This window comes from Bos indicus x Bos taurus, chromosome 10 (assembly GCF_003369695.1).
Source record: "Bos indicus x Bos taurus breed Angus x Brahman F1 hybrid chromosome 10, Bos_hybrid_MaternalHap_v2.0, whole genome shotgun sequence".
Taxonomy (NCBI): domain Eukaryota; kingdom Metazoa; phylum Chordata; class Mammalia; order Artiodactyla; family Bovidae; genus Bos; species Bos indicus x Bos taurus.
Genome location: NC_040085.1, coordinates 48,286,612 through 48,311,680, shown reverse-complemented (window position 1 = coordinate 48,311,680; position 25,069 = coordinate 48,286,612). Strand labels below are relative to the sequence as shown.

General features: G+C 37.0%; 1 protein-coding gene and 1 pseudogene across 1 annotated transcript in view; one reads left to right on the top strand and one right to left on the bottom strand.

Annotated features, from left to right (window-relative positions):
• Nucleotides 1-25,069, bottom strand: part of NEDD4 (neural precursor cell expressed, developmentally down-regulated 4, E3 ubiquitin protein ligase) — a 146,036-nt gene that overhangs the window by 105,421 nt on the left and 15,546 nt on the right. Inside the window, exons 2-4 of the mRNA XM_027553934.1 lie at nt 19,168-19,241; nt 12,666-12,744; nt 12,535-12,573 (exon numbers count right to left, since the gene is read on the bottom strand). Coding sequence (XP_027409735.1) covers nt 12,535-12,573; nt 12,666-12,744; nt 19,168-19,241 — 192 coding nt within the window. The remainder of the gene's footprint in view (nt 1-12,534; nt 12,574-12,665; nt 12,745-19,167; nt 19,242-25,069) is intronic.
• On the top strand, nt 23,143-24,713 carry LOC113899287 (annotated as a pseudogene).

Here is a 25,069-nt window from a genome sequence, read left to right as displayed (position 1 = left end):
GTTAAGTATAACTATATTAGCAGAGATCACAGATGTATAACCAGAAAAACTGTCCCCAAAGGAAAAAAATACTTAGGAAACAAAAGTAAACACCTTTAAAAACTATAAGGTGTTTCCTTAGAAATATCTACGGACATCCCGAATCTATAAGACAAAAATAGGACACTATATTAAGAGGCACTGAGTGGTGTTGCCACTAAAAAGGACTGCTGAATTCAAATATAAGCAATCTAAGGTAAATTTGCAGAAATCTCTCAAAATGTAGAACAAAAAGGTAAGCTGAAGGAAAATATGAGAGAAAATAAAAAGAGGATTTTCTGAACAGATTCAGTAAAAAATTAAGCCCTAATGCCCTAAACAGAGGTTGAATAAGCTACAGCTTATGGACCAAATCCCACCAGGCACCTGCTTCTTTTTTTTTTAACAGCCCATAAAACAGTTTTTCTTTTCTTTTCTTTTCTTTTTTTTTTTAACATTTTTTAATGGTTACCTTTTAAATGGCTATCAGAGTACCTACATAGCAGACTTACTTTTTGCCTCCTATCTGTGTGACACCTAAAATATTTACTATATGGCTCTTTATGAAAAAGTTTGCTGACGCCTGTTCTAAGACATTTACTGTATGTTACCTACTGATTTCTCTCCTATATATCTAGGAAGGTACTGGATAAGGTTATTTTTGAAATATGTGAGAAAAATGCCACCCGAATCATTTTCTGTGTTCTGTGGTTTACATGAGGAATTTTGACTGAGAAAGATAAGAATCAATCTAGGTGGCCCTGCATCCAACTAGCTGGAATCTCCAAACAATCGTATAAACAGAGGGAAGGAAATTATTAGAGAAATTATTCACATAAAAGCTTCAGAACTGAAGGGAAACAGTGGTGTTTAAACTGAAATGCTTATCAAAGGCCCAATATGATGACACTGCACACACAAGGCATAATACTTTGAAATTTTAAAACACTAGGATAAAGATAAATCATCAGTTTTTTTTACAGAGAGAGAAGAATCACCCTCAAAGGAACAAGAATCAGCCCTTTCAATAGCAATACCATGTTCAATGTTGATAAAACAACAGCTTTAACTTCCTGAAGAAAAACCATTTCCAACCTAGACTCCTATGAGGGGCCAAATCTTCTGGGGAAACTTTCAAAAAAGGGTTCTTCACCTTTTAAAAGAGACACGATGGGGGAAATTCTCCCTTTTCTCCCTCTGGACATCATCCTGGGAGGCTATGTCGTTTGGAATCACGGCAAGCTTCTTGTGACCGTGGACAGACAGCAAACGTAAGTTGGCGATCTACTCATCTATCACAGCTAGAGGTCAGTTTGGGACAGGGATGTGTGAACTATTTATCAGAATGGGAATATCGACCAGAAGGACAAACAGAAACAGTTTAGAGCAGTTCCTTCTGGGAAGCAAGAACAGGAGGGCTGAGGATGAGGCACCAGAGTTTTTCGCTCTTCACTATAAGCCCCTTTCTTTATACTATTTCTTTTTAAGCTATGTGTGAATTTTTTGATGAGATTATTTTTTAAATTTCTATTAAAAATAGGAGTAAAGCTATGGTCACAAAAAAACAGTTTACAGGGTCATAGTTAAATGAAAGGTATAAGGAAAAACAAAAATAAAGACTATTGTGATGTTTGTGGAAAAATATGTAAGTCTATAAATGGACAAAAGAGAAAAGGAAAAAAAAAACACCAAAGTAGTAACCAGATTTTTCAAAGAAGGATAAAGGTACTGATAAATGTCGGGGTCACACAGAGTCGGACACGACTGACGCGACTTAGCAGCAGCAGCATTCATAAACAACCTAAAGTAATGTTCCTGGAAATTATGCTGGTGGTTGCAGGAAAAAAAACAAAGCAGGTATATTAAAAAAAAAAAAAAAGCTTTATTGAGATATAATACACATACCATGTAAGTGACCCATTGAAAATGTACAATTCAATGGGTTTTAGTATAGAGTATGCAACTAACTACCCTCACCATTTTGGAACATTTTCATCACCTCAAATAGAAACTCCATGCCTGTCAGCAGTAACTCCTAGTGAAGTGAATGAAAATTGCTCAATCATGTCCGACTCTTTGCAACCTCATAGACTATACACTCCACGGAATTCTCCTGGCAAGAATACTGGAGTGGGTAGCCATTCCTTTCTCCAGGGGATCTTCCCAACCCAGAGATCAAACCCAGGGTCTCCCACACTGCAGGTAGATTCTTTACCAGCTGAGCCACCAGGGAAGCCCAGGCAGTCACTCCTAATTTCCCCTCAACTTCCTCAATCTCAGACAACCTCTAATACATTTTCTGTCTCTACAGATTTGCCTACTATAGACATTTAACATAAGGGGAATCCTACAATATGTGGTCTTTAAATATTTTTGAGGTTCACCTATGTTGTAGCATGTGTCACTACGTCATTCCTTTTTATAATTGAATAATATTTCATTGTATGTATATATCCCATTCATTTGTCCATTTTGTTTGTCCATTCATTTGTTGATGGACCTACAGGCTGTTTCTACTTTTTTACTAAATGAATAATGATGCTATGAGCATTCATCTACATTTTTTTGTTTGAACATCTGTGGTAAGTAGATTTTAAAATAAAAACTGTGTAAAGTTACATCAACTAGGTAAGTATTTTTATAGGCATATAAAATGCTATAAGCATTTTATAAATAGAAAGTATCTTCACATTTTTATGTACATGTTTTGTGTCTTCTTTGTTTCTCTATATAGTTATTTCTTATCAACAAATATAAAAACAAATTATAGATACACAACCATGGAGAGGGGGAATTCAAGCAGTAAAAAAAGATACATAGAACATCAAATTATAAATCTTTCATCTTTGTCCCACCCTCAGAGAAAATACTGTGAACAGTTTCTTAGGTCCTGCCAGAAGTATTTTTTCAAATACCTGTATATGAGAGAGTTGTTCTGCTTTTACACAAATAGGTGAATCATACATACAACGTTCTGCACATTTGTTCCTTCATTTAGTATATTTTGAAACTAACACTCTATCAATACATAAACATCTGTCTCTTTTTAAACAGCTGATGAGGATTTCATTATATGGCTATACCATACTATGAAAGTGAAAGTGAAAGTCGCTCAGTCATGTCTGACTCTTTGCGACCCCATGGACTATACAGTCCATGGAATTCTCCAGGCCAGAATACTGGAGTGGGTAGCTGTTCCCTTCTCCAGGGGATCTTCCCAACCCAGGGCTTGAACCCAGGTCTCTTGTACTGCAGGTGGATGCTTTATCATCTGAGCCACCAGGGAAGCCCCAACCTATACTTAGTGCTTAGTCACCCCATCCTTTTTCCTAGCTAACAGAATTCTAATTTTATTGAAATATTGGATGGCAATGCATGTCAGGGATACCAGCAGCTACTCCCCCCACCTCGCCTCCTATGAGCTTACTTCTGATTCCTCTAAGCTTCCCAGTAATTCCACTCTCTTTATCCATGACTGGGTTAGAAATATACACACAACATAATTCTGGCCCAAGAGATATGAAAGTCTCGCAGGGAAACTTTTGAAAAAGGGTTCTTCACTTTTTAAAGGAGACTGATAGGGTCTACCTCTGGACATCATCATTGGAGGCTATGTCGTTTGGAACTGCTGCAGGCTTCTTGTGACCAAGGACAGAAAGCCAAGAGAATCCCAGAGAAGCTGGGCTTCACATGACCCCGTTCAGCTGCTGCAGTCACTACCTCTCTTCTATGCCTGCTTCTTGTGAGGAGAAATAATAAATGTAACTGTCATTTAAGCCAATTTTAGCTGTTACAGTGACTCTGTTACTGGAAGCTGAAAGCATCCTAAATGATACACTACAGAAGGGCCTACTTTAAATACTTTACATGTAGGGACTCCCCTAAATTCTCTAATATCCCCTGATATTCACTCACGAGCACCCGTGTTTTCTCTTCAGAAGGTTCAGCACATTGGTAATACTTTTGAGAAACTAGTTCATAGGGCTCCACAGTAGATAGTAAGCCTGGTTGAGGGTAGGGACTGTGAGTGAGTGAGTATTAAGTTGCTCAGTCGTGTCTGACTCTTTCCAACCCCATGGACTATAGCCTGCCAGGCTCCTCTGTCCATGGGATTCTCCAGGCAAGAATACTGGAGTTGGTTGCCAGGATAAATTTATGGATAAAAATACATAGGAAAAAATACCAGACTATCACACAATTAGTGGTGGCTTTATGGAAATTAAATTACAGCTGACTTTTATTTTTTTATAAAAATATCTAAGGTATACATGTTGCTTCTGTAACATAGTACTAATATATGCATGAACATATACACATTATGTACATATAACAAGATGTGTGTGAATACCAAAGATACAAACTGATCACCATGGGTGTACAGGGAATGAGTGGTCCTTTTTCAGAGGCTCCTATGCTATGCTGATGCAGAGCATATGAGTATATGGTTCCCTAATGTGTCAGACTGTTTTCCCTCCTGATAATTTGCCTCTCCTGGTCTCACGTGAGCAACTCTAAGTGCAGATTTTACTATACTTTGTGATTGAACATTAACTTCAATTTGGAGTTGTCCTGTCTGTTAATTTACCAGTAACATTTCTGGTTCAATAGTAAAGAATTAGCCTGCCCATGTAGGAGATATAGGTTCAATCCCTGGTTCAGGAAGATTCCGTGGAGAAGGAAATGGCAGCCCACTCCAGTACTCTTGCCTGGGAAATCCCATGGACAGAGAAGCCTGGCAGGCTACAGTCAGTCCATGCGGTCACAAAGAGTCAGAACACAACTCAGTGACTAAACAACAAGAGTTCTCCACAAAAAAAAAAAAAAACTTTCTTTGAACTTCATGTTTTCTAAAAGATATAAAATCTCCTTTCAACTTCTGGTCACAATATCCATTTGGCTGAATGCCAGATAACCAAGATTTTACTATACTATGTTATCTCAATAGTCATTTCTCTGTGAATACATTCAATGGAAAACAGTTTGTGCTATGTATAAATAATGAAATGACAAAGGAGAAAATAGAAAACCACACATAATTATGTCCTTTGTACAGCAAGTGCTAAATCACCATGTGTTTTCAGTTCTGTATCTAGCTGTGATGAATTAGCATTGATCCACACAAATTTAACTAGTTATCCTCACAATAAATTTGGAAATTTATGATTAAAATAAATGCATGACCTATGCATGATCCCAGAATAAAGTAATATTGGCTAGAATATTTGGTAACAGTGAAATTATGGTAAAAGAGATGAGTACAAGGCAATAGAGTCCTAAGCCTGGTGTGCATTTTCAAATGGTCATCTTTCTTATTTTTGTGGTAATATCTCTAATTCAAGAGTTTAGCACAGACTTTCAAATATCCTTTTTAATAGGAAATCAAGATCATAAAAAATAATGGGAAAATTTTTAATTACAGTTTTAAATTTAAAATTTGTGTAATTTTAATTCCTCTCTATTTCTACCCACATGTTGAGATTCCTTTTGTCTTTGATACTGATCATTTGAGTTTTCTTTCTTACTTGGGCTTGCTGTGATGTAGCAATTTTCTTAATCTTTTCAAGGAACTAGCTTTAGTTTCATTTGTTTTCTCTACTTTTTGTCCATGTTCTATTTTATTGATTTCTATTCTTATTTTCTTCCCTCTACTTTTTATTTTTTGCTTAAGGTAGAAACTTAGATCATCAATTTTATATCCTTTTTCTTTTGTATAAAAGCATTTGAAGAAGCACTGAATTATCTCATCCATATCCTGGTATGTTTTAATTGCCAAACAGTTAAAATGATTTCTAATTTTCCTTATAATTTCCTTTTTGATCATGGCTTACTTAAAATATGCTGTTTAACTTCCAAATTTCTATCGATTTTTTGATATAAACTGAAGCCTGCACACTGCAACAAAGAGCCCACGTGCCACAAAAAAGACCCAGCACAGCTAAAAACAAAATTTAAAAACAAAAATGCAGGACTTGAAGGGACCTGATTACAAACAGGGTCCTGACTAATGTTCAATTTATACTGAGTTCACTGGTTCTGCGGATCCACCCAAAAGTCACTGTCCTGTTTTTCAAGTGTACTGAAAGTTGGGTCTACTCACTATCACTACCACATTGCATCTATGGCTTGTGGGATAAGAACTATCATAGTGAGAAGGCCAAGTGGAAGCCTCTGAAACTGTCCTCCCTCCAGTGAAGATAGTAAATTAAAAAGATATTGATTACATATGACAAGAAAAGCACAAGGAACCAAACATCGTCAAAATTTAAAACTTCTGTGCTTCAAAGGACACTATCAATAAATTCAAAAGACAACTCACAGAATGGGAGAAAATTTTTGCACATTATGTATCAGCCAAGAGACTTGTATCTAGAAATAAAAAGAACTAGGACAACTCAATAACAAAACGATAAATAAACTAATTATAAAACAGGCAAAAGACCTGACTAGACATTTCTCCAAAGAAAATATACAACTGGCCAATAAGCTCGTGAAAAAATTCATAATATCATGAACCATCAGGGAACTGTAATAAAATATCATTTCACATCCACTAGGAAGGCTGTGATAAAAAGTCAGATAATAATAAGTGCTGTCAAGGATGTGAAGTGAGAATTCTCATACTCTATTGGTCAGATCAAATCATATCAGTCACTCAGTCGTGTCTGACTCTTTGCGACCCCATGAATCGCAACACACCAGGCCTCCCTGTCCATCACCAACTCCTGGAGTTCACTCAGACTGATGTCCATCGAGTCAGTGATGCCATCCAGCCATCTCATCCTCTGTCCTCCCCTTCTCCTCTTGCCCCCAATCCTTCCCAGCATCAGAAGGGAAGCATCAAAAGTTGACTCTTTTCCAATGAGTCAACTCTTCGCATGAGGTGGCCAAAGTACTGGAGTTTCAGCTTTAGCATCATTCCTTCCAAAGAAATCCCAGGGCTGATCTCCTTTAGAATGGACTGGTTGATCTCCTTGCAGTTCAAGGGACTCTCAAGAGTCTTCTCCAACACCACAGTTCAAAAGCATCAATTCTTCGGCGCTCAGCTTTCTTCACAGTCCAACTCTCACATCCATACATGACCACAGGAAAAACCATTGTCTTGACTAGACAAACCTTTGTTGGCAAAGTAATGTCTCTGCTTTTGAATAGGCCATCTAGGTTGGTCATAACTTTCCTTCCAAGGAGTAAGCGTCTTGTAATTTCATGGCTGCAGTCATCATCTGTAGTGATTTTGGAGCCCAGAAAAATAAAGTCTGACACTGTTTCCACTGTTTCCCCATCTATTTCCCATGAAGTGATGGGACCAGATGCCATGATCTTCGTTTTCTGAATGTTGAGCTTTAAGCCAACTTTTTCACTCTCCTCTTTCACCTTCATCAAGAGGCTTTTGAGTTCCTCTTCACTTTCTGCCATAAGGGTGGTGTCATCTGCATATCTGAGGTTATTGATATTTCTCCCAGCAATCTTGATTCCAGCTTGTGTTTCTTCCAGTCCAGCGTTTCTCATGATGTACTCTGCATATAAGTTAAATAAACAGGATGACAATATACAGCCTTGACGTACTCCTTTTCCTATTTAGAACCAGTCTGTTGTTCCATGTCCAGTTCTAACTGTTGCTTCAAAGTGCAGGCGGCTGCGACAGGCGCCCTAAAGCGCAGGCGAGAGGAGTTACGCCAAGTCCGAGGTCAGGGGCAGAAGCCGGGAGAACCCCATGCCCGAAGGGCGGCGACCAAGAGGAGTTACCTCACGTCCTAGGTCCGGGCAGCGGCCGAGAGTGCCAGACTGCGACGGCGCAGGAACAGCTGAGAGAAGCTACCCCACGTCCGAGGTCAGGTTGGGCGCCGAGAGGAGATACCCAGCCTCCTAGGTCCAGGCGGTGACGTGAGGAGATACACGCCCTTAAGCCCGAGGCCAAGGGCGGCAGGCGGGAGGTGCTACCCCATGCCCCGAGGCCTGAGGCCAGGGGCGGTGGCCGGGAGGACCAACCCCAGGCCGTGGCTGCGCAGGCACAGGAGGGCCTAGAGGAGCTATCCTATGTTGAAACTCAGGAAGGGCGGCGGTGAGGAGATACCCCTCGTCCAAGGTAAGGAGCAGCAGCTGCGCTTTGCTGGAGCAGCCGTGATGAGATCCCACGCCCAAGGTAAGAGAAACCCAAGTAAGATGGTAGGTGTTGCAAGAAGGCATCAGAGGCCAGACACACAGAAACCATACTCACAGAAAACTAGTCAATCTAATTACACTAGGACCACAACTCTATTGGTAGGAATGTAAAAATGGTAACTGCTACTGCTAAGTCGCTTCAGTCATGTCCCACTCTGTGCGACCCCATAGACGGCAGCCCACCAAGCCACTTGGAAAACTTTGGCAGTTCTTCATTTGACCCAGCAATCCCACTCCTAGGTATATACGTCCCAAATGAAAATAGATGTCCATACAAAAACTTGTATACAGATGTTCATACCACCATTATTCATAACAGTTAAAATGTGGAAGCAACTCAGATGCCCACCCAATGCATGGATAAAGTGTGGTTATCCATATAATGGGACATTATTTGGCAATAAAAAGACATTAAGTACCGACACATGCTATAACATGGTTGAACCTTGAAAACATTACACTTAGTGAAAGAAGCCAGATACAAAGGACCACATATTGCATAATACCATTTAAACAAAATGTCCAAAATAGGCAAATCTCTTTAAAAGAGACTGAAAGTGGACTGGAAGTTTCCTGGGAAAGAGGGCAGATCCTGGGGGAAAATGAGGAGTAACAATGGGTATGGGGTTTATTTTGCAGGTGATGAAAATGTTTTAAGATTTTGGTGATGGTTGAACAACTCCATGAACATACTAAAAACCACTGAATTGCACATGATTGTTAACTGTATCTTAATAAATCTGTTTAAAAAAACAAATAAAAATATGGCAACCTAGTGGGAATATCACAGATTTGTACCACCATTAAATACTTAAAAGGATATAGAGTGATTCCTATAATGAGCTCATTTAATTCTCCCATTGGTCCCTTAGAAGCCACGTAACAGCCTCAATCACCTGCTGGTTCCCAGATACAAGGAGTCCACAGTGCCCTGGCAGCAGGCGTAGATCATGGTTGAATGGGATCCTTGAAGGTGTGTCCCTTAGAAGGTGTGTTTTCCCTCTGGGGGCCTGGATCTCTAACATGGCAAAGCCCAGAGTTCCAGGGATCCTCCAGTGGGTCTTTGGAGATGATGGCAAGTGGGGCTACTCCTACTTCTACCCCTTTGTTCCTGGACCGTGTATATTTTCTGTTGTGAATACAGCTCATATTGAGGTTTTTGGCTTAAATATTAAACTGGCATGCCATCTTTACAGAGTATTATCTCCATGTTGGTGCTTGGGTTGTGCTTTCAGTGGGCCATTCCAGTGCCTGCTTCTAGATGGTGTGGTAGATGATATGATTAATGGATCCCATGGTCATGGGCTCATTCTTGCACCTCCTTCTCTGTGAATTGGGCCCCTTGAAAGGATGAAATGTTGCATAGATTTCATCCCTATAAACACATATTCCGTAAACACCCACAAAATTGTGCTGGCTTAAGTTCTACAGATAGGAAAGGCAAACCTCATTTCTGTAAGTAATTTGAGAACAAATTACTGCCCTTTCAGAATGGAAGGGACCCAATTTAACAAACTTACCATAGAATGGTTATGATCATGAGCATGAATGGTCTGCAGTTTTAACTTTCTTATATAAGTCTTTAGTCTGGTTTTGGTATCAGAATAATGCTGGCCTCAGGAATGAACTGGGAAAAGTCCTTCTTTTAGTTTCAATAAGACACTGCATAGAATTGGAATTATTTATTCCTTAGAATCATGGTAGAATTCAACTAGTGGAACTACCTGGTATCAAGGTTTTCTTTATTGGATGGTTTTTAATTTCAAGTGTAATTTCTTTAAGAGTTAACAGAACTTGTCAGGTAATTTATTTCTTATTAAAATTTTGGTATGGTATGTCTTTAAATGAATTGGTCTGTTTCATCTAAGTTATTGAGCTTACAAGCACAGAAATGTTCATAACATCCCTTACTTATCCATTTAGAGTCTGTTGGTTCTATAATGATGCTACTTTCTAGTTTCTTCAGGTAGAACCTTAATTGTTCAAGACCTTTCTTCTTTTTCAATATAATTTAATGCTATATATTTCTCTCTAAGCAGTGTTGTAGCTGCATCCTACAAACCTTGATGTTGTTGGGTTTTGTTTTACTGAAGAATAGCTGATTTACAGTATTGTGTTAGCTTCTGGTGTATAACAAAGTGATTCAGTTATACATACACACGTAAACATATATATATATCCTTTTTCATATTTTCTTCCAATAAAATTTATTCAGTTCAGTTCAGTCGCTCAGTCGTGTCTGACTCTGCGACCCCATGAATCGCAGCATGCCAGGCCTCCCTGTCCATCACCAACTCCCAGAGTTCACCCAAACTCATGTCCATTGAGTCAGTGATGCCATCCAGCCATCTCATCCTCTGTCGTCCCCTTCTCCTCCTACCCCCAATCCCTCCCAACATCAGGGTCTTTTCCAGTGAGTCAACTCTTCATATGAGGTGGCCAAAGTATTGGAGTTTCAGCTTTAGCATCAGTCCTTCCAATGAACACCCAGGACTGATCTTTAGAATGGACCGGTTGGATCTCCTAAATATAGTTCTCCATGCTACACAGTGGAACCTTGTTGTTTATCTGTTTTATATATATATTGTTTGTATCTGATAATCTCAAACTCCTAATTTATCCCTTCCCCACCCCCTTTCCCCATTGGTAACCATAAGTTTGTTTTCTATGTCTTTGAGTCTGCTTCTGTTTCATAAATAAGTTCATTTGTATCATATTTTAGATGCCATATAGAAGTGATATCATATGGTGTTTGTCTTTTCTTTCTGACTACTTCACTTAGTATGACAACTTGATAATCTCTGAAAGTGAAAGTGAAGTCACTCAGTCGTGTCCAACTCTTTGCAACCCCGTGGACTGTAGCCTACCAAGCTCCTCCGTCCATGGGATTCTTCAGGCAAGAATACTGGAATGGGTTGCCATTTCCTTCTCCAGGGGATCTTCCCAACCCAGGCATGGAACCCGGGTTTCCCCGCATTGGAGGCAGACGCTTTAACCTCTAAGCCACCATAATCTCTAGGTCCATCCATCTATGTTGCTACAAGCGGCATTATTTCATTCTTTTTTATGGCTGAGTATTCACTGTATTCATGAGTATTCCTTGTATATATATACCACATCTCCTTTATCCATTTAATGCTGGTGTTTTGTTTTTTTTTTGGCCACATCATGTGGCATGTGAGATCTTAGTTTCCCCACCAGGAATTAAACCTACACCCCCTGCAGGGGACCAGGGAAGTACTGACGCTGTATTTTTATTACATTCTACTAAAATATTTTCTAATTCTTTTTGAGAATTCTTGTTTGACTCCTGTATTATTTAGAAGTGTGTTGTTTAACTTCCGAATATTTGGGATTTTTCAGATATTTTTGTGTTACTAATTCCTACTTTAATTCCATTACAGTCAGAGATCATACTTAGCACGATTTAAATTATTTTAACACTGTTGAGGTTTGGGGTTTGGCCCAGCTTACTCAGTATATATTCCGTGTGCAATTTTAAAGACCATGTGTTCTGCTGTTGTTGGGTAGGTCTATAAATGTCAGTTAAGTAAAACTGATTTGATAATGTTGTTCAGGATTTCTGTATCTTTACTGAATGTTTTTGTCTACTTATTCTACCAGAGAAGAAGTAGTATTTAGCTTTAGTTTTAGAAAAAGAGTATTTAGTTTTCCAAGTATAATTCTCTTATTTTTCCTCAGCTTCGAATACCTTAATACACTGTCATTCTTGAAGGATATTTTTATTAGATACAGAATTCTGAGTTGATCATTCTTTTTTCTTTACAACCTTAATTATACTGTTTCAACACAGTTTCTGATGAGCAATCTATAGTTATTTGAATCACTGTTCCCATCTACATCATGTGTCACTGTCAGTTTGAGGGCCCTCTTGGGAGCCTGGAGTTTGTTCTTACGGGACAGTGAAGTGGGATGAGGAAGAAGGCAGGAATGTGAATGAAGGATGTATAATGTATCCACTTGTTGGTAGGCTCTCACCATCTCTTGTTTGGATCAGTGTATTTAATAAATGACTAAGAGAAACACAAATATTGTATCATCTTTAAAGAAAAACATAAAAATCTGCAAAATTGGAATAAGACTGTCTCTCCATCAGAAGTAAATTAGAATAAGATAATTCAGGCTTACATCATCCTTTATCTCATTACCTTACACATGTTTTTCATAATAAACTAAATGGTCCCAAGGCCATCTCATCATGAGGATACCCAGATTTAACTCTTGAATTTTTACAAATTCTTGTAAGATACATTTTAGAATATTGTGAGAACTTATCATTCTAACCTATTGAGAAAAAAATCTTTGCTGTTATAATGAAATAAAATGCATACTTACTCTGAATAATATTTCTTCATTCCATTTTGGATTCAAAGTCTGAAAGACAATAAACACAGTATAACTAACTTTTCAATATTTCATTATACAAAAATAAAACCACGTATACTTAAAAATTTTTAAATACTAACCTTTTTAATGGTTTTTGTTTGCACACTTGTAAAAATTCCATTCATTGGGTCATATAACGTCACTCGCACATAAGGATCACTGTTAAAATTTTTAAAAAATTAATTGTTATTTATTCCCAAACTCAGGTTTCTCAAACTATAAAAATCACAGAATTTTCCTTGTTAACAATTTCTACAATTATTTTCTACACATAAAAGTAACGGTTCCTTAGGCAGGGGTAAGTAATTATAGCAATTGTGGTATCTAACTAAAAAGCTGAAATGGCATGATAGAGAAACAAAGAATTAGAAAGAAAACCTTTTAATCACAATTCAATTATTTCCAATCTCTTAATATTTTTGGAAACTTTGTTTAATTTTTTATTACATGACTTCTTCTGGGTTAAGAAGGTTAATTCAATGATTTTCAAGAATAGCTTTATAAGACCTCAAGGGAGTTTCAAGTTATCTCACAGGTATAAACTCTTCTTACAAAATAAAGACAAAGTGTGTGAGCTCAAAATAATTGTGTGCCAGGTAACCCTTGTACAAAGAGACATGGAGAAGGAAAACCTTGTGATGATATTCAGGTTTGCAAAGCAAAAGACTTGACATTTTACTTTTCCATGGTCATATTTCTCTCATGTCCCTTGGGGATCCCAAGTACTCACTATTTTCCACCACCAACTCCCTCCTCCCATTTCTGCATACAACCTTGGTGCTACTGCTGCTGCTAGGTCCCTTCAGTCCTGTCCGACTCTTTGCAACTCTATGGACTGTAGCCCACCAGGCTCCTCTGTCCAAGGGATTTTCCAGGCAAGAATCCTGGAGTGGATCATCATGCCCTCCTTCAGGGGATCTTCCTGACCCAGGGATTGAACCCATGTCTCTCATGCCTCCTGTATTGGCAGGTGGGTTCTTTACCACTAGCGCCACTTGGGAAGCCCCCATACAACCTTATCTCTTTAACTGACAAAAATCAAAGGCATCACAATACTCCCAACATCCTGGTGTTTATCAGAGGCCATCCTACCCCTAACTTCAATGATTCAGGTGTTTCACCCAATCACCCTTGTCCAGTGTCCTCCCACCTTCTCTGGAACCTTGCATCATCTATTTTGACTTTGGTTTTTCCAGTCATATAAATGTCATTAAGCTCCTCCACTCCCTGACTCTCCTTCATGCTTCCAGCAAAGCAAACTAGACTTTCTTCCTGTTTCAGTCAAAGTTCCCAAGTGAAAAATCTGTGATAATAATGACTCAAATAACAACTAACACATATGCAGCAATCACTCTGTGTCAGGCACTGTTATAAATGGTTTATATATATATTAACTTTTGGAATCCTTATAACAAACTATGAGGCAGGTTAGATTATTTTTTTAAAAGAGTCAACTTTAAGTTGACTTAAAAAAGTCAACTCATCCCAGATGACACAGTTAGGAAGCGGAACAGTAAGGACTGAAGCTCAAGCACCTGGCTCCAGAGACCCTGTTCATAACCACGACAGCCTACAACCTCCCTTCCTTCATTTCCCCAACAGCCAGTGGTCTTCAAAGCCCTATAATCTGGCTTCCACCTCTTTCTTTCAGACCCATTCCATGAAAAGTCACCAATCTTGCTAAAACAATTGACACTTTCTAGTCACTTATTTTGCTGGCTCTCTATATGTTTGATATTACTGACCATTTTCTCCTTGAAACTCATCTCATTTAGCTTTCATGACACAAGACCCTTCTGGTTCTCCCTTTTGTTTTCTCTACATATTTCCTTCAAAATCTCACCCATGGTTTTAACAATTAACTGTATACTCACAAATATAAATATAAAACATAAATGGCAAATATAAATATATATTCCAGATCTCACAACCCAGCTAGACACTTCCACCTGGATAATATCTGTTCAAGAATTTTGCCCATTTTTAATTGGCCATTTTATCATATTATTACTAACTTATAATAAGTTTTTATATGTTGTGAATTAAAGGTGCTTGTCAGATACATGTTTTGAAAACATTTTCTCCAATCGGTGGCTTGCCTTTTCCTCTTCTTAACTGTGTCTTTCAATCAACACAGTGGTTCAGACAGTAAAGAATCTGCCTGCAATGCAGGAGACCCAGGTTTGATCCTGGGTTGGGAAGATCCCCGGGAGAAGGAAATGGCTACCCTTTCCAGTATTCTTGCCTGGAGAATCCCATGGAGAGAGGAGCCCGGCGGGCTACAGTCCATAGGGTCGCAAACAGTTGGACAGGACCAAGCGACTATCACTTTCACTTTCAACTGTGTCTTTCAAACAGAAGTTTTTAATTCTAATGAAGTCTGTTTCAACATTTTTCTTTCAAAATTTTATGGTGCATATTTTTTTAGTCTTATTCAAGAAATCTTTGTGTAACTCAGTAGAGCAAATATTTTCTCCTATGTCTTCTGCTAGAAGTTTATTAATTTTAGCTCTTATTAATTTTCTATATTACATGTGATAAGGACAGAGCTTCATTTTGTTCCACACCTATAACCAGCTGTTCTAGTATCATGCATTTAAAAGATTATCCTTTCTCTTGAATTACCTTAACGCTTAAAGCAACTGACCACACACACATGTATGCATGTGTGTGTGGGGGGGGGGGGGGGCGCGTGTGTACTTCTACACTCTTTATTCTAGACCACTGAACAATATAGCTACTTTTATGCCAATGCTGCTTTGTCTTGATTGTCTGTATAGAAAATCTTGAAATTATGTTGCATAAATTCTCCACCTATGTGGCCTATGTTCTTTTTCAAAATTGTTTTGGCTATTCTGTGTCCTTTGACTTTTCATAACAATATTGGAATCAGTTCATCTGTTTCTCAAAAAAAATGCCGAGATTTTTATTAGGATTGAGCCAAATCTATTCAATTTGGAGAGAAATACAACTCTAACAATAATATATCTTCAGTACATGAATATGACAATGTTTATCCATTGATTTAGATCTTCAATTTCCCTTAGTTAGCAATGTTTTGTAGTTTTCAGTGTGCAGTACCTGCAAATCTTTTGTTAAAGTTATTTCTTCAAAGTTTTTAATTTTAAATGAATTTTAAATTTTAAAAATTCATTTTCCAATTATTAACTGGTTGATCAGTTCAGTTCAGTCGCTTAGTCATGTCCAACTCTTTGCGACCCCAGCATGCCAGGCTTCCCTGTCCATCACCAGCTCCTGGAGCTTGCTCAAACTCATGTCCATCGAGTTGGTGAGTCCATCCAACCATCTCATCCTCTGTCATCCCCTTAGAGGATATAAGAATATGACTAATTTTTGTACCACAACTTTGTATCTTGTGGCCTTATATTTTAGTTTTAGCAGCTTTTTCTTTTGTAGATTCCTTAAGGTTTTCTATGTATATGATCTGACTGCAAATAAAAGTTTTTCCCTTTTCAGTCTGTCTTTTATTTTCCTAGTCATATTACACAGCTAAGACATCTAGCACAATGTTGAGCTGAATGTGAAAGCAGACAAACTTTCTTATTCATGAATTTAAGCAGAAAGCATTCAGACTGTCATCACTGTGCATAATGTTAACTACTATCTTTCTCACAGAAAACCTTAATCAGATCTACAACTTCCATCTATCCCTAGTTTGCTAAGAGTTTCCATCATGAATGGGTGCTCAATGATTTCAGATGCTTTTTCTGTTTTTACTGAAATGATCGCTTTTCTTTTATTCTAGTAATATGGTATATTATATTGATTGACTTTCAGATGTTAAACTAATTCTGCATCTTGTTATTAGTTTGTTGACAGTTCTTTTTTTTATCATAAAAGGATGTTGAATATTGACAAGTGCACTTTCTACACCTACTGAAATGATCATGCATTTTTTTCTTCTGGACTGTATTAATATGACAGTGGTTGACTTGAAAAAATCTTATATTCATAAGAAAAATCCCATGTGCTGAAATCCATTTATCAGACATTCAAAACTCCACTTCAGTCTTCATATGCTTACTGTTTGTATGGCATATGCATCCCTTCTCTTTCATCTTAGCTGTGTCTTTGTATTTTAAGTGCATCATTTATAGACAGTATTTAGTTGGGTCTTCTTTTTCAGCCCATTCTAATAACTTCTACCTCATGTTCACCTTAGTTCATTAATGTTTAATGCAATTGTTATGGTTAGATTTAAGTGTATCAAATTATTACTGGTTTTCTGTTCTTTCTCCTTTCTCTCTCTCTCTCTTTTTGATCATGTGTTCTTTTCCTGGCCTTTAAGTATTTTTTTTCCAAGAATCTCATTTTAAAATTTTGATTGTTTTCTAATATATAATTCTTTACATTAGTTTTTAGCAGTTCCTCTACATATTGCAATATACACTCTTACTTTTTATTCCACTTACACATAATATATTACAGTCTACTAAAAAGTTCATAATGCACACTATCCCTGTCCTTTATACAATAATCATTACATGTATTCCATCTATAAGATAATAAAAAATAAGCTGTGATATAACCAGGCATGCTTTTTAAAAAATTATGATGGAAAGAGCTAAAAGTCTTTCAGATGTTTCCAGATGTTTACCATTTCTGATGTTCTATATTCCTTTGTAAGGATCTGAGTTTCCACCTGCTATCTATCCTCTTTACCTGGGAGAGCTTCCTTTAGCTTTTTTTAGAGTGCAGGTCTGCTAATGACAAAGTTTCAAAGCTTTCTTTTATCTGAAAATGTTGTTATTTTGTCATCATACTAAAGAATAGTTTCTCTGAACATAGTAGAGAATTCTAGGTTGACAGTTATTCTATTGTCCCATTTTTTTTTAATCTGGGCTCTTTAATCTGGGTAGTTTCTGGTAAGAAGTCAGTAGTCAATTAAATTATAGGTCCCTTGTATATAATTTGTCATTCTCTGAGTGCTTTGTCAGTCCTTTATCCTTGGCTTTCGACAGCATGACTATTATGTGCCTCAGTATGTTCTTCTCAATATTTATCCTGCTCTGTGTTTTTTGACACTATAAACTTGTGTTATTTATCAAATTTGGAAAAAATATGGCTATTATTTCTTAAAACAGAGTTTTGCCTCATTCTCTCTCCTCTATTTCTAGGACTCCAATTACATGTATGTTAGACTGTGTGGTATGATTTCACAAGTCCCTGAGGCTTTCTCTGTGTTCATTAAATTTTTTTTTAATCTGTTTCTCTCTCACCTCCTGCTGAGAAATAATTTCTATTGATCTACCTCTAAGTTTAATTAATTCTTCCTCTTCATCTACATTCTGCTGTTAACATCATCTAAGAATGTTAATTTGATATACTATATTTTCAGTTTTACAATTTTCACTTTTCATGGTTTCTAATTTATTCCTCGGAGAAGGCAATGGCACCCCACTCCAGTACTCTTGCTTGGAAAATCCCATGGACAGAGGAGCCTGTTAGGCTGCAATCCATGGGGTCGCTAAGAGTCGGACACGACTGAGCGACTTCACTTTCACTTTTCACTTTCATTCATTGGAGAAGGCAATGGCAACCCACTCCAGTGTTCTTGCCTGGAGAATCCCAGGGATGGGGGAGCCTCGTGGGCTGCTGTCTGTGGAGTCGCACAGAGTCGGACACGACTGAAGTGACTTAGCATAGCATAATTTATTCCTGAGATTTCCAATCTTTTGACTTACGTGAGCATATTTTTTTCATCTTCTAAAAATGTGTTCCATTTACCTGTTTTTTTCCTAGATTACATAGCTTTGGATTCTATCTTAGACATTATAAATGTTAAGTTGTAGAGACTGTGGATGCTGCCTTTTCTCTTTGATAAGAATTTGTGTTTTTATTTAATTCTATCATGTAATCAATTATCTTACTTGGACAAGAACCACAAGCTCTGTTTCTTGGGCAGCAACTTTGATATCTGTTCTGATCTTTTGTCCTTAGTTAAGTTGTCTGGAATCTGCTATCATATGTGTGATTCAGGGTCAGCAAGAAATGACAGTAGACATAGTTTGGGAATCTCCTTTCCAGCTCTTTCCATTCCAGAATCCTCACCACTGTATGTTTTCTTCAGATTAAGTGTTCTGATTTCCTAGGCCATGAATATTATAATTTTTCCATGTTCTGATTCCATGTGACCTCAGACTAATTCATAAATTGGAGACTTACTCAGTGCAACTCCCACCTCCAAACAGGGACTCTTCACTAGACTTTCACTAGAGTCTACCCACTCTGTTCACACTCCACTGCCTTTAAGTTGCTGCTTTCAGTAATATGTTCACAGTTTATGGTTGTTAACTGCTCAAGGATTAGAATTTTACTAATTCCCAGAAACAGAATTCACTAATGTACTTTCTAACTACCTTTCTGAGTTATACCTTTGCCTAATTTCACATATTCTGCAATTCAGATATCAAGGAATTTGGTAAACCACCAACTGGAAACAACCAACTTCATATAACAGTTTACTAACAATATCACTCAATTTTTAATCTAACCAAAATTAGAAAAAATTAATTAATTAATACTAAGTTTTAAAATTACATCCCAACTTATTATACTTACCTAGCTCCCAAGATATCCTTTTTGGCAAGGCCTATTCCAGCTATAACTTTTACCCTCACAATTCGGGAATTTTCCTAAAATACAAAAATTTATATTTTATTTTCATGTAATTCATAACTTACTTAAGACACATATCTTTATATATATATACACACACCAAATAAGATAACAGGATATTAAAATTAATTGGAAGAATCTTTTTTCAGGAATTAAAATGACTAAAAGTATATAGAGAAAAATAAAAATTGTATTGTTATTTGTAATGACTGGATTATCTACAAAGAAAACCCAAAGAAGCTAGAGTCAAATTATTATAATGAGCAAAAATTTATCATTGTTGCCAAGAAAATCCAAAACCAAATTACTGGAACTTATATGGATTCATCATTTTTGCTAGGTACAGGATAACACAAAATTCAGAGTTCATAATCATTTGTACTAATTATTTAGACAGGTAAAATTATTTTTTAAATGCCATTCAATAAACTATTTTTTAATAAAACTATAATGTATTGATATTTTAATGTATAAAACATTAAAATTCTTGGGTATCATAATAGCATGATGAGGTTTTATATAAGAATATCTTATTTTTAAGAAATACATATTGAAGTTATTTTGGGATAAAGTAAGATAAAGTTTGCAACTCACACTTAAATGGCTCAGCAAATAAAAAGTTGAACATGAGTGAATGTGTGTATATATGGAAGTAAAGGGAATAACCAACTGTTGCCAATTTCTGGATCTGACTGATGGGTAATCAAGTGTTCATTACACTATTGTTTTGTTGTCCCATAAATCTGAAATTTTTTAAAATAAAAAGGTGGGTAAAAATACTATAAAACAGAATGCACATTTAAAAAATTCACAAATAAGCAAAACTGTGAGATACAGGGGAAACAAAATTAAGAAAGAGTGTCAAGACCTTTATGGATAAAATCTGTAAATAAAGAAAATAAGGAAAATATAAATAAATGAAGAAATTCACTATATTCATAGAAGTAAATATTTAATATTATTATGTGTTTTCTCCAAAGTAAATTACAAATTCAATACAATTCCAGCTCCCCTCCTTAAATTCTTTCATAGATCTTAACAAATGATTCTAAAATTCATACAGAGGAGTGAGAATGAGTAAAGAAGTAAACAATAATATTTGATCACTATTTTATACTACATACAAAAACAAACTCCAGACACATCAAATTTTAACAATGAAAAAGAAAACTTTAAAAAATTCTTAAGATAAATTTTAAGAATCTTGAATCTTAAATTGAATCTTCAATGTCAATTTCTGACATTGAAGAAAGAATTTTAAAAAATACAAACTCTAATCGAAAGAGCTGTTAGCTCTGACACTAAAATTACGTATCCTTTGTGTGAAAAGAGATGCCATGAGCAAAATGAAAAAACCACGGGCGGGACACACAGGATAGAAATATCTAAAATATATATACCAAGTTCAAATTATGATTATCCAGGATATATTATTGTTGTTGGGTTGGTAAGTCCTGTCTAACTCTTTGCAACCCCATGGACTGGAGCCCACCAGGCTCCTCTGTGCATGGGATTTCCCAGGCAAGACTAGTGGAGTGGATTGCCATTTCCTTCTCCAGGAGATTGACCCAGGGATCAAACCTGCATCTTCTGCATTGCAGGCAGATACTTTACCACTGAGCCACCACAGAAGCCCATCTGGAATATATCAAGAACTTCTAAAACCCACAAAGTGATATTTAAACAACATAATATAAGAAATCATACAGAATGGTCAATAAACATGAAAAGATCCTCAATTTCACCAGATACGAGAGATCTCTAGTGTGTGTGCTGCCAGTACAAACACAACCAAGAACTCTAATACACTGTTCGTGAGAGTAATTTTGAAGAGATATTTGGCAATATCTATTGAAAGCTCTAAATCAATAGCCCAGGAATTTCACTATTAGATATAAGCCCTAGATAAACTATCACTGACATACATAAAGCCAACGATTTCACAGTAGCATTTATAAGATCAACAAATGTGAAACAAATGTGGCCTAACAGAGAGGAACCCAACTGGTTCTATTCTAAAATTACTCCATCAGCCAGATGAATGGATAAAAAAGATGTGATACACACACAAACACACACACACACATACACACAATGTATACTCAGCCACAAAAAAGAATGAAATGTTGCCATTTGCAACAACATGGATAGACTTGCAGGGCATTATGCTAAGTGAAATAAGTTATATAGAGAAAGACAAATATTGTATGATATTCTTATACGTGGAATCGAAAAAATACAACAAACCACTGAATATAACAAAAAAAGAAGCAGGCTCAGACACAGAGAACAAATTAGTGGTTTCCAGTGGGGAGAAGTTGGGAGGGGCATTATAAGTGTGGCAGAGTAGCAAACCACTGGGTATAAGGTAGGCTCAAGGACATATTGTACACCACAAGGAATGTTGCCAATATTTTGTAATAACTGTAAATAGAAAGTAACCTTTTAAAACTGTATAAAAATTCTAAAACATAATAAAATTATCCCATCAGCAAGTAGTAGGTCATATTCCTTTTGGAGGAGAAATCTGGGTGGCAGATAATATACGTATCATAGGTTATTTATCCATTTCTAAATACTCAGAACAACCCTCATTCCTGGAAGTTCCATTGAATAAATATGATAACAGAAATATCCTCTAAGCTATAAAACTCAGATGACAAATTCATATAACACAAAAATCCTTGACTAGAGATACTAGATATTTTATAACTTTTATCCATCACCAAATATCAAATACACAGCCGATCTTACAAGTAAAAAGAGAAATCCTCAAGTATCAGAAATAAAGGCAATTAAAAATCAGAGAGGAAAACATAAACTGAAATTTCTGTTTTCTGTGGGGACTGATTTCCAAAAATCTGAAGAGATTTACAGAACTACCATTTTTTTCTGGAAGGTCACTGAATAATTACATCAATTAAATATTCTATTGGCCCTACAACTGAATTTTCCTATACTAGTTGACTGGGAAGTGGCTACTCTATTAAAGTGGCTACTCTATTCAGTAATTAAGTAGGTACTAATTCCCAAGACTGATTCTAAAAATCAGATATCTTTTCAGGGATGACTTAATAAATACAAATTTTTTCAAGTGGTAAATTATAATCAAAGGTGCCCTTAGAAAATAATGTTATTTGATAATCTTATCTAAGTGCAGACAATTGTTTGTGATTTGTACATGATCTTAATTGAGGGAAGAAATTATCATTCCCTTCTAAAAAAACTAATCCATATTTGTTACTGTTAATCCATCTCCTGACTTAAAAATCATCCACATTAGCCTCTACTGAAACTATCCCCCAGAAGTCTCCTGAAGAAATGTGGCAAGCATTAAATAAAAACAATTCCAAGGGGTAATAACTTACAGTCACAGACACATTTAACTTTTAAACTTTATCCTTGCATTTTACAACCACAAAAATGAGAACTACTTCAGATGCTGTGGTTAAATGATGTAAAGCTATATTGATTTAAGAATCTTTCAGGAAACTAAATAAGAAATACCATTTATTTTCATATTTTCATTCATATAACTTCATTTTGTAAGTTTATGCTAAAAAATTGTCCCCACTGCTCTCTTTGATCACATCCATCATCAGAGATCACACTGATATTATCTTTGCAAATGAAGAAGGCCATATATGTTGCAACTAGAGACCAAACTCTTTAGTAATTTTAGAATTGTGACACTAAAAGTAGTATTAACAGAATTCCAGATAGTACTGAAATTAGTAAAAAAGAGACCAAAAAAAAAAAAAAAAGAAAGAAACATCTTTTCCTTAATCAAAACAGAGTCTTTATCCTCAAGCAGACCAGGGCTATTCACTAAAGCTGGACTCTCCCCCTCTTTCACTCATAAGAGAGCTTTACTGATTTTTGAAAGTGAAATGAAAAGGTTGCAACTTGCAGGCAAAGATGTGTGGCTTCTTTCAAGGACAGGGGGAAACAAACTGGTAATATGTTATCAATGCAGGCAGCTTCAGTAATTAAAAGCAGCTTTCCAAAGGCTGAGATTTTCTCTACAATTCATGAAAACAGTGATGAATTATGCCTTAATCTTCTGTCAACCTCCCCCACCAAATAAATAAATAAAAACCAGGAACAGGAAATCCAGAGCTTTAAGTCTTTCCATCTCTCAAAGGTCTTGGGAGAATTTTTGTTAACCTCTTCATCCTTCTCCCCTCCTTTCATTGCCCACTCCCACCAGTCTACTTTTTAAAAAAGATATGTCCTGTGTTTACTTATCTCTGAGTTTTTATACAAGCTGGAGTCCTTCTGCCTGGGAGATCCTTCCCCATCCTCTACCCCTTCATTGTTCAAGTCCTACATCATCTGAGCAGATTCTTTAGAGACCATTAAAAATGGAATATTAATATTATTTAATGACAAAAATAATTATAATGTTAATTGGAATAATCAAGTTGCCAAATGGTATCTGTTCTCTGACAACTCCATAAAATCATAAATTCAGATGGATAAATATGCAACAATGAAAATAGCTACCATAATAATAATGAGATAAAGGTTTTAAAATTTAATTTAGGTTTTAAAGTTTAATTTAAAAGGTTTGGTATAGCTGAAGAGATGGAATCCCTGATCTCCGATGCCATCATGTCGCCCGAAGAGGAGCCGGACGGGTGCAAGCCAGACCCTCTCGGGAAGCGGCCTGCCGTCCGGCCTTTACCTTTGTTGGTCAGAGAAGCCAGTAACAACAGTCCAGGCTCGGACGGCTCGCTGCCCTCGACGCCGCCCCCAGCAGAGGAGGAGGAGGACGAGTTATATTGGCAGTCCCTGGAGATTATCTCTCGGTACCTCCGGGAGCAGGCAACCGGCGCCAAGGATGTGAAGCCCCTGGGCGGGTCTGGGGCCACCAGCCGGAAGGCGTTGGAGACCCTGCACCGAGTCGGGGATGGGGTGCAGCACAACCACGAGACGGCTTTCCAAGGCATGCTTCAGAAACTGGACATCAAAAACGAAGACGATGTTAAATCTTTGTCTCGAGTGATGGTTCATGTTTTCAGTGACAGAGTAACAAACTGGGGCAGGATTGTGACTCTTATTTCTTTTGGTGCCTTTGTGGCCAAACACTTTAAGAGTATAAATCAAGAAAGCTGCATCGAACCACTAGCAGAAAGCATCACAGATGTTCTCGTAAGGTCAAAACGAGACTGGATAGTCAAAGAAAGAGGCTGGGATGGGTTTGTGGAGTTCTTCCATGTAGAGGACCTAGAAGGCGGCATCAGAAATGTGCTGCTGGCTTTTGCAGGTGTTGCCGGAGTAGGAGCTGGTTTGGCATATCTAATAAGATAGCCTTTTAAGTGCAATAATTGATTCTTCAACCACCAAAACAGCCAACAAAATCACCACTGTGAACTCACATATTTATGAAGTCGGACATCAGGCTGTGCAGGCCATCACCTAGCGATGGATAAAACCAAGTGACAGGAGGATTGTGGCTAACAGTAATAAACACATGAGAAAAGTAATTTCCCTTGAAGAGTCAGTATCTGAAAGAAGCTGAGTTCCGTTTCAGCAACAGGCAACCTTTGGGAAGCTATGGAGATGGACATTTTGGTGAAGACTGTAGAGTGGAGAAACAACTCTCCTAGAACGGGAAATGGACAGGCTGGTCATAGATATGCCCACTGAATTCATAAACTTAAATAGAAGCACTAACAACGCCAGTGGCATATGTAAAATTTAAGCTACAACTATGACAAGAAGCCTCAGTACTGTACAGCAGAGTGAAGGGAAGCTTTTTTCCTCTCTAGTTAGCTTTCCCACGTGGGATTCTTCAATAGACCAAATGCTCAGGATGTTTATAGCTGTTCTACTTTGAGGG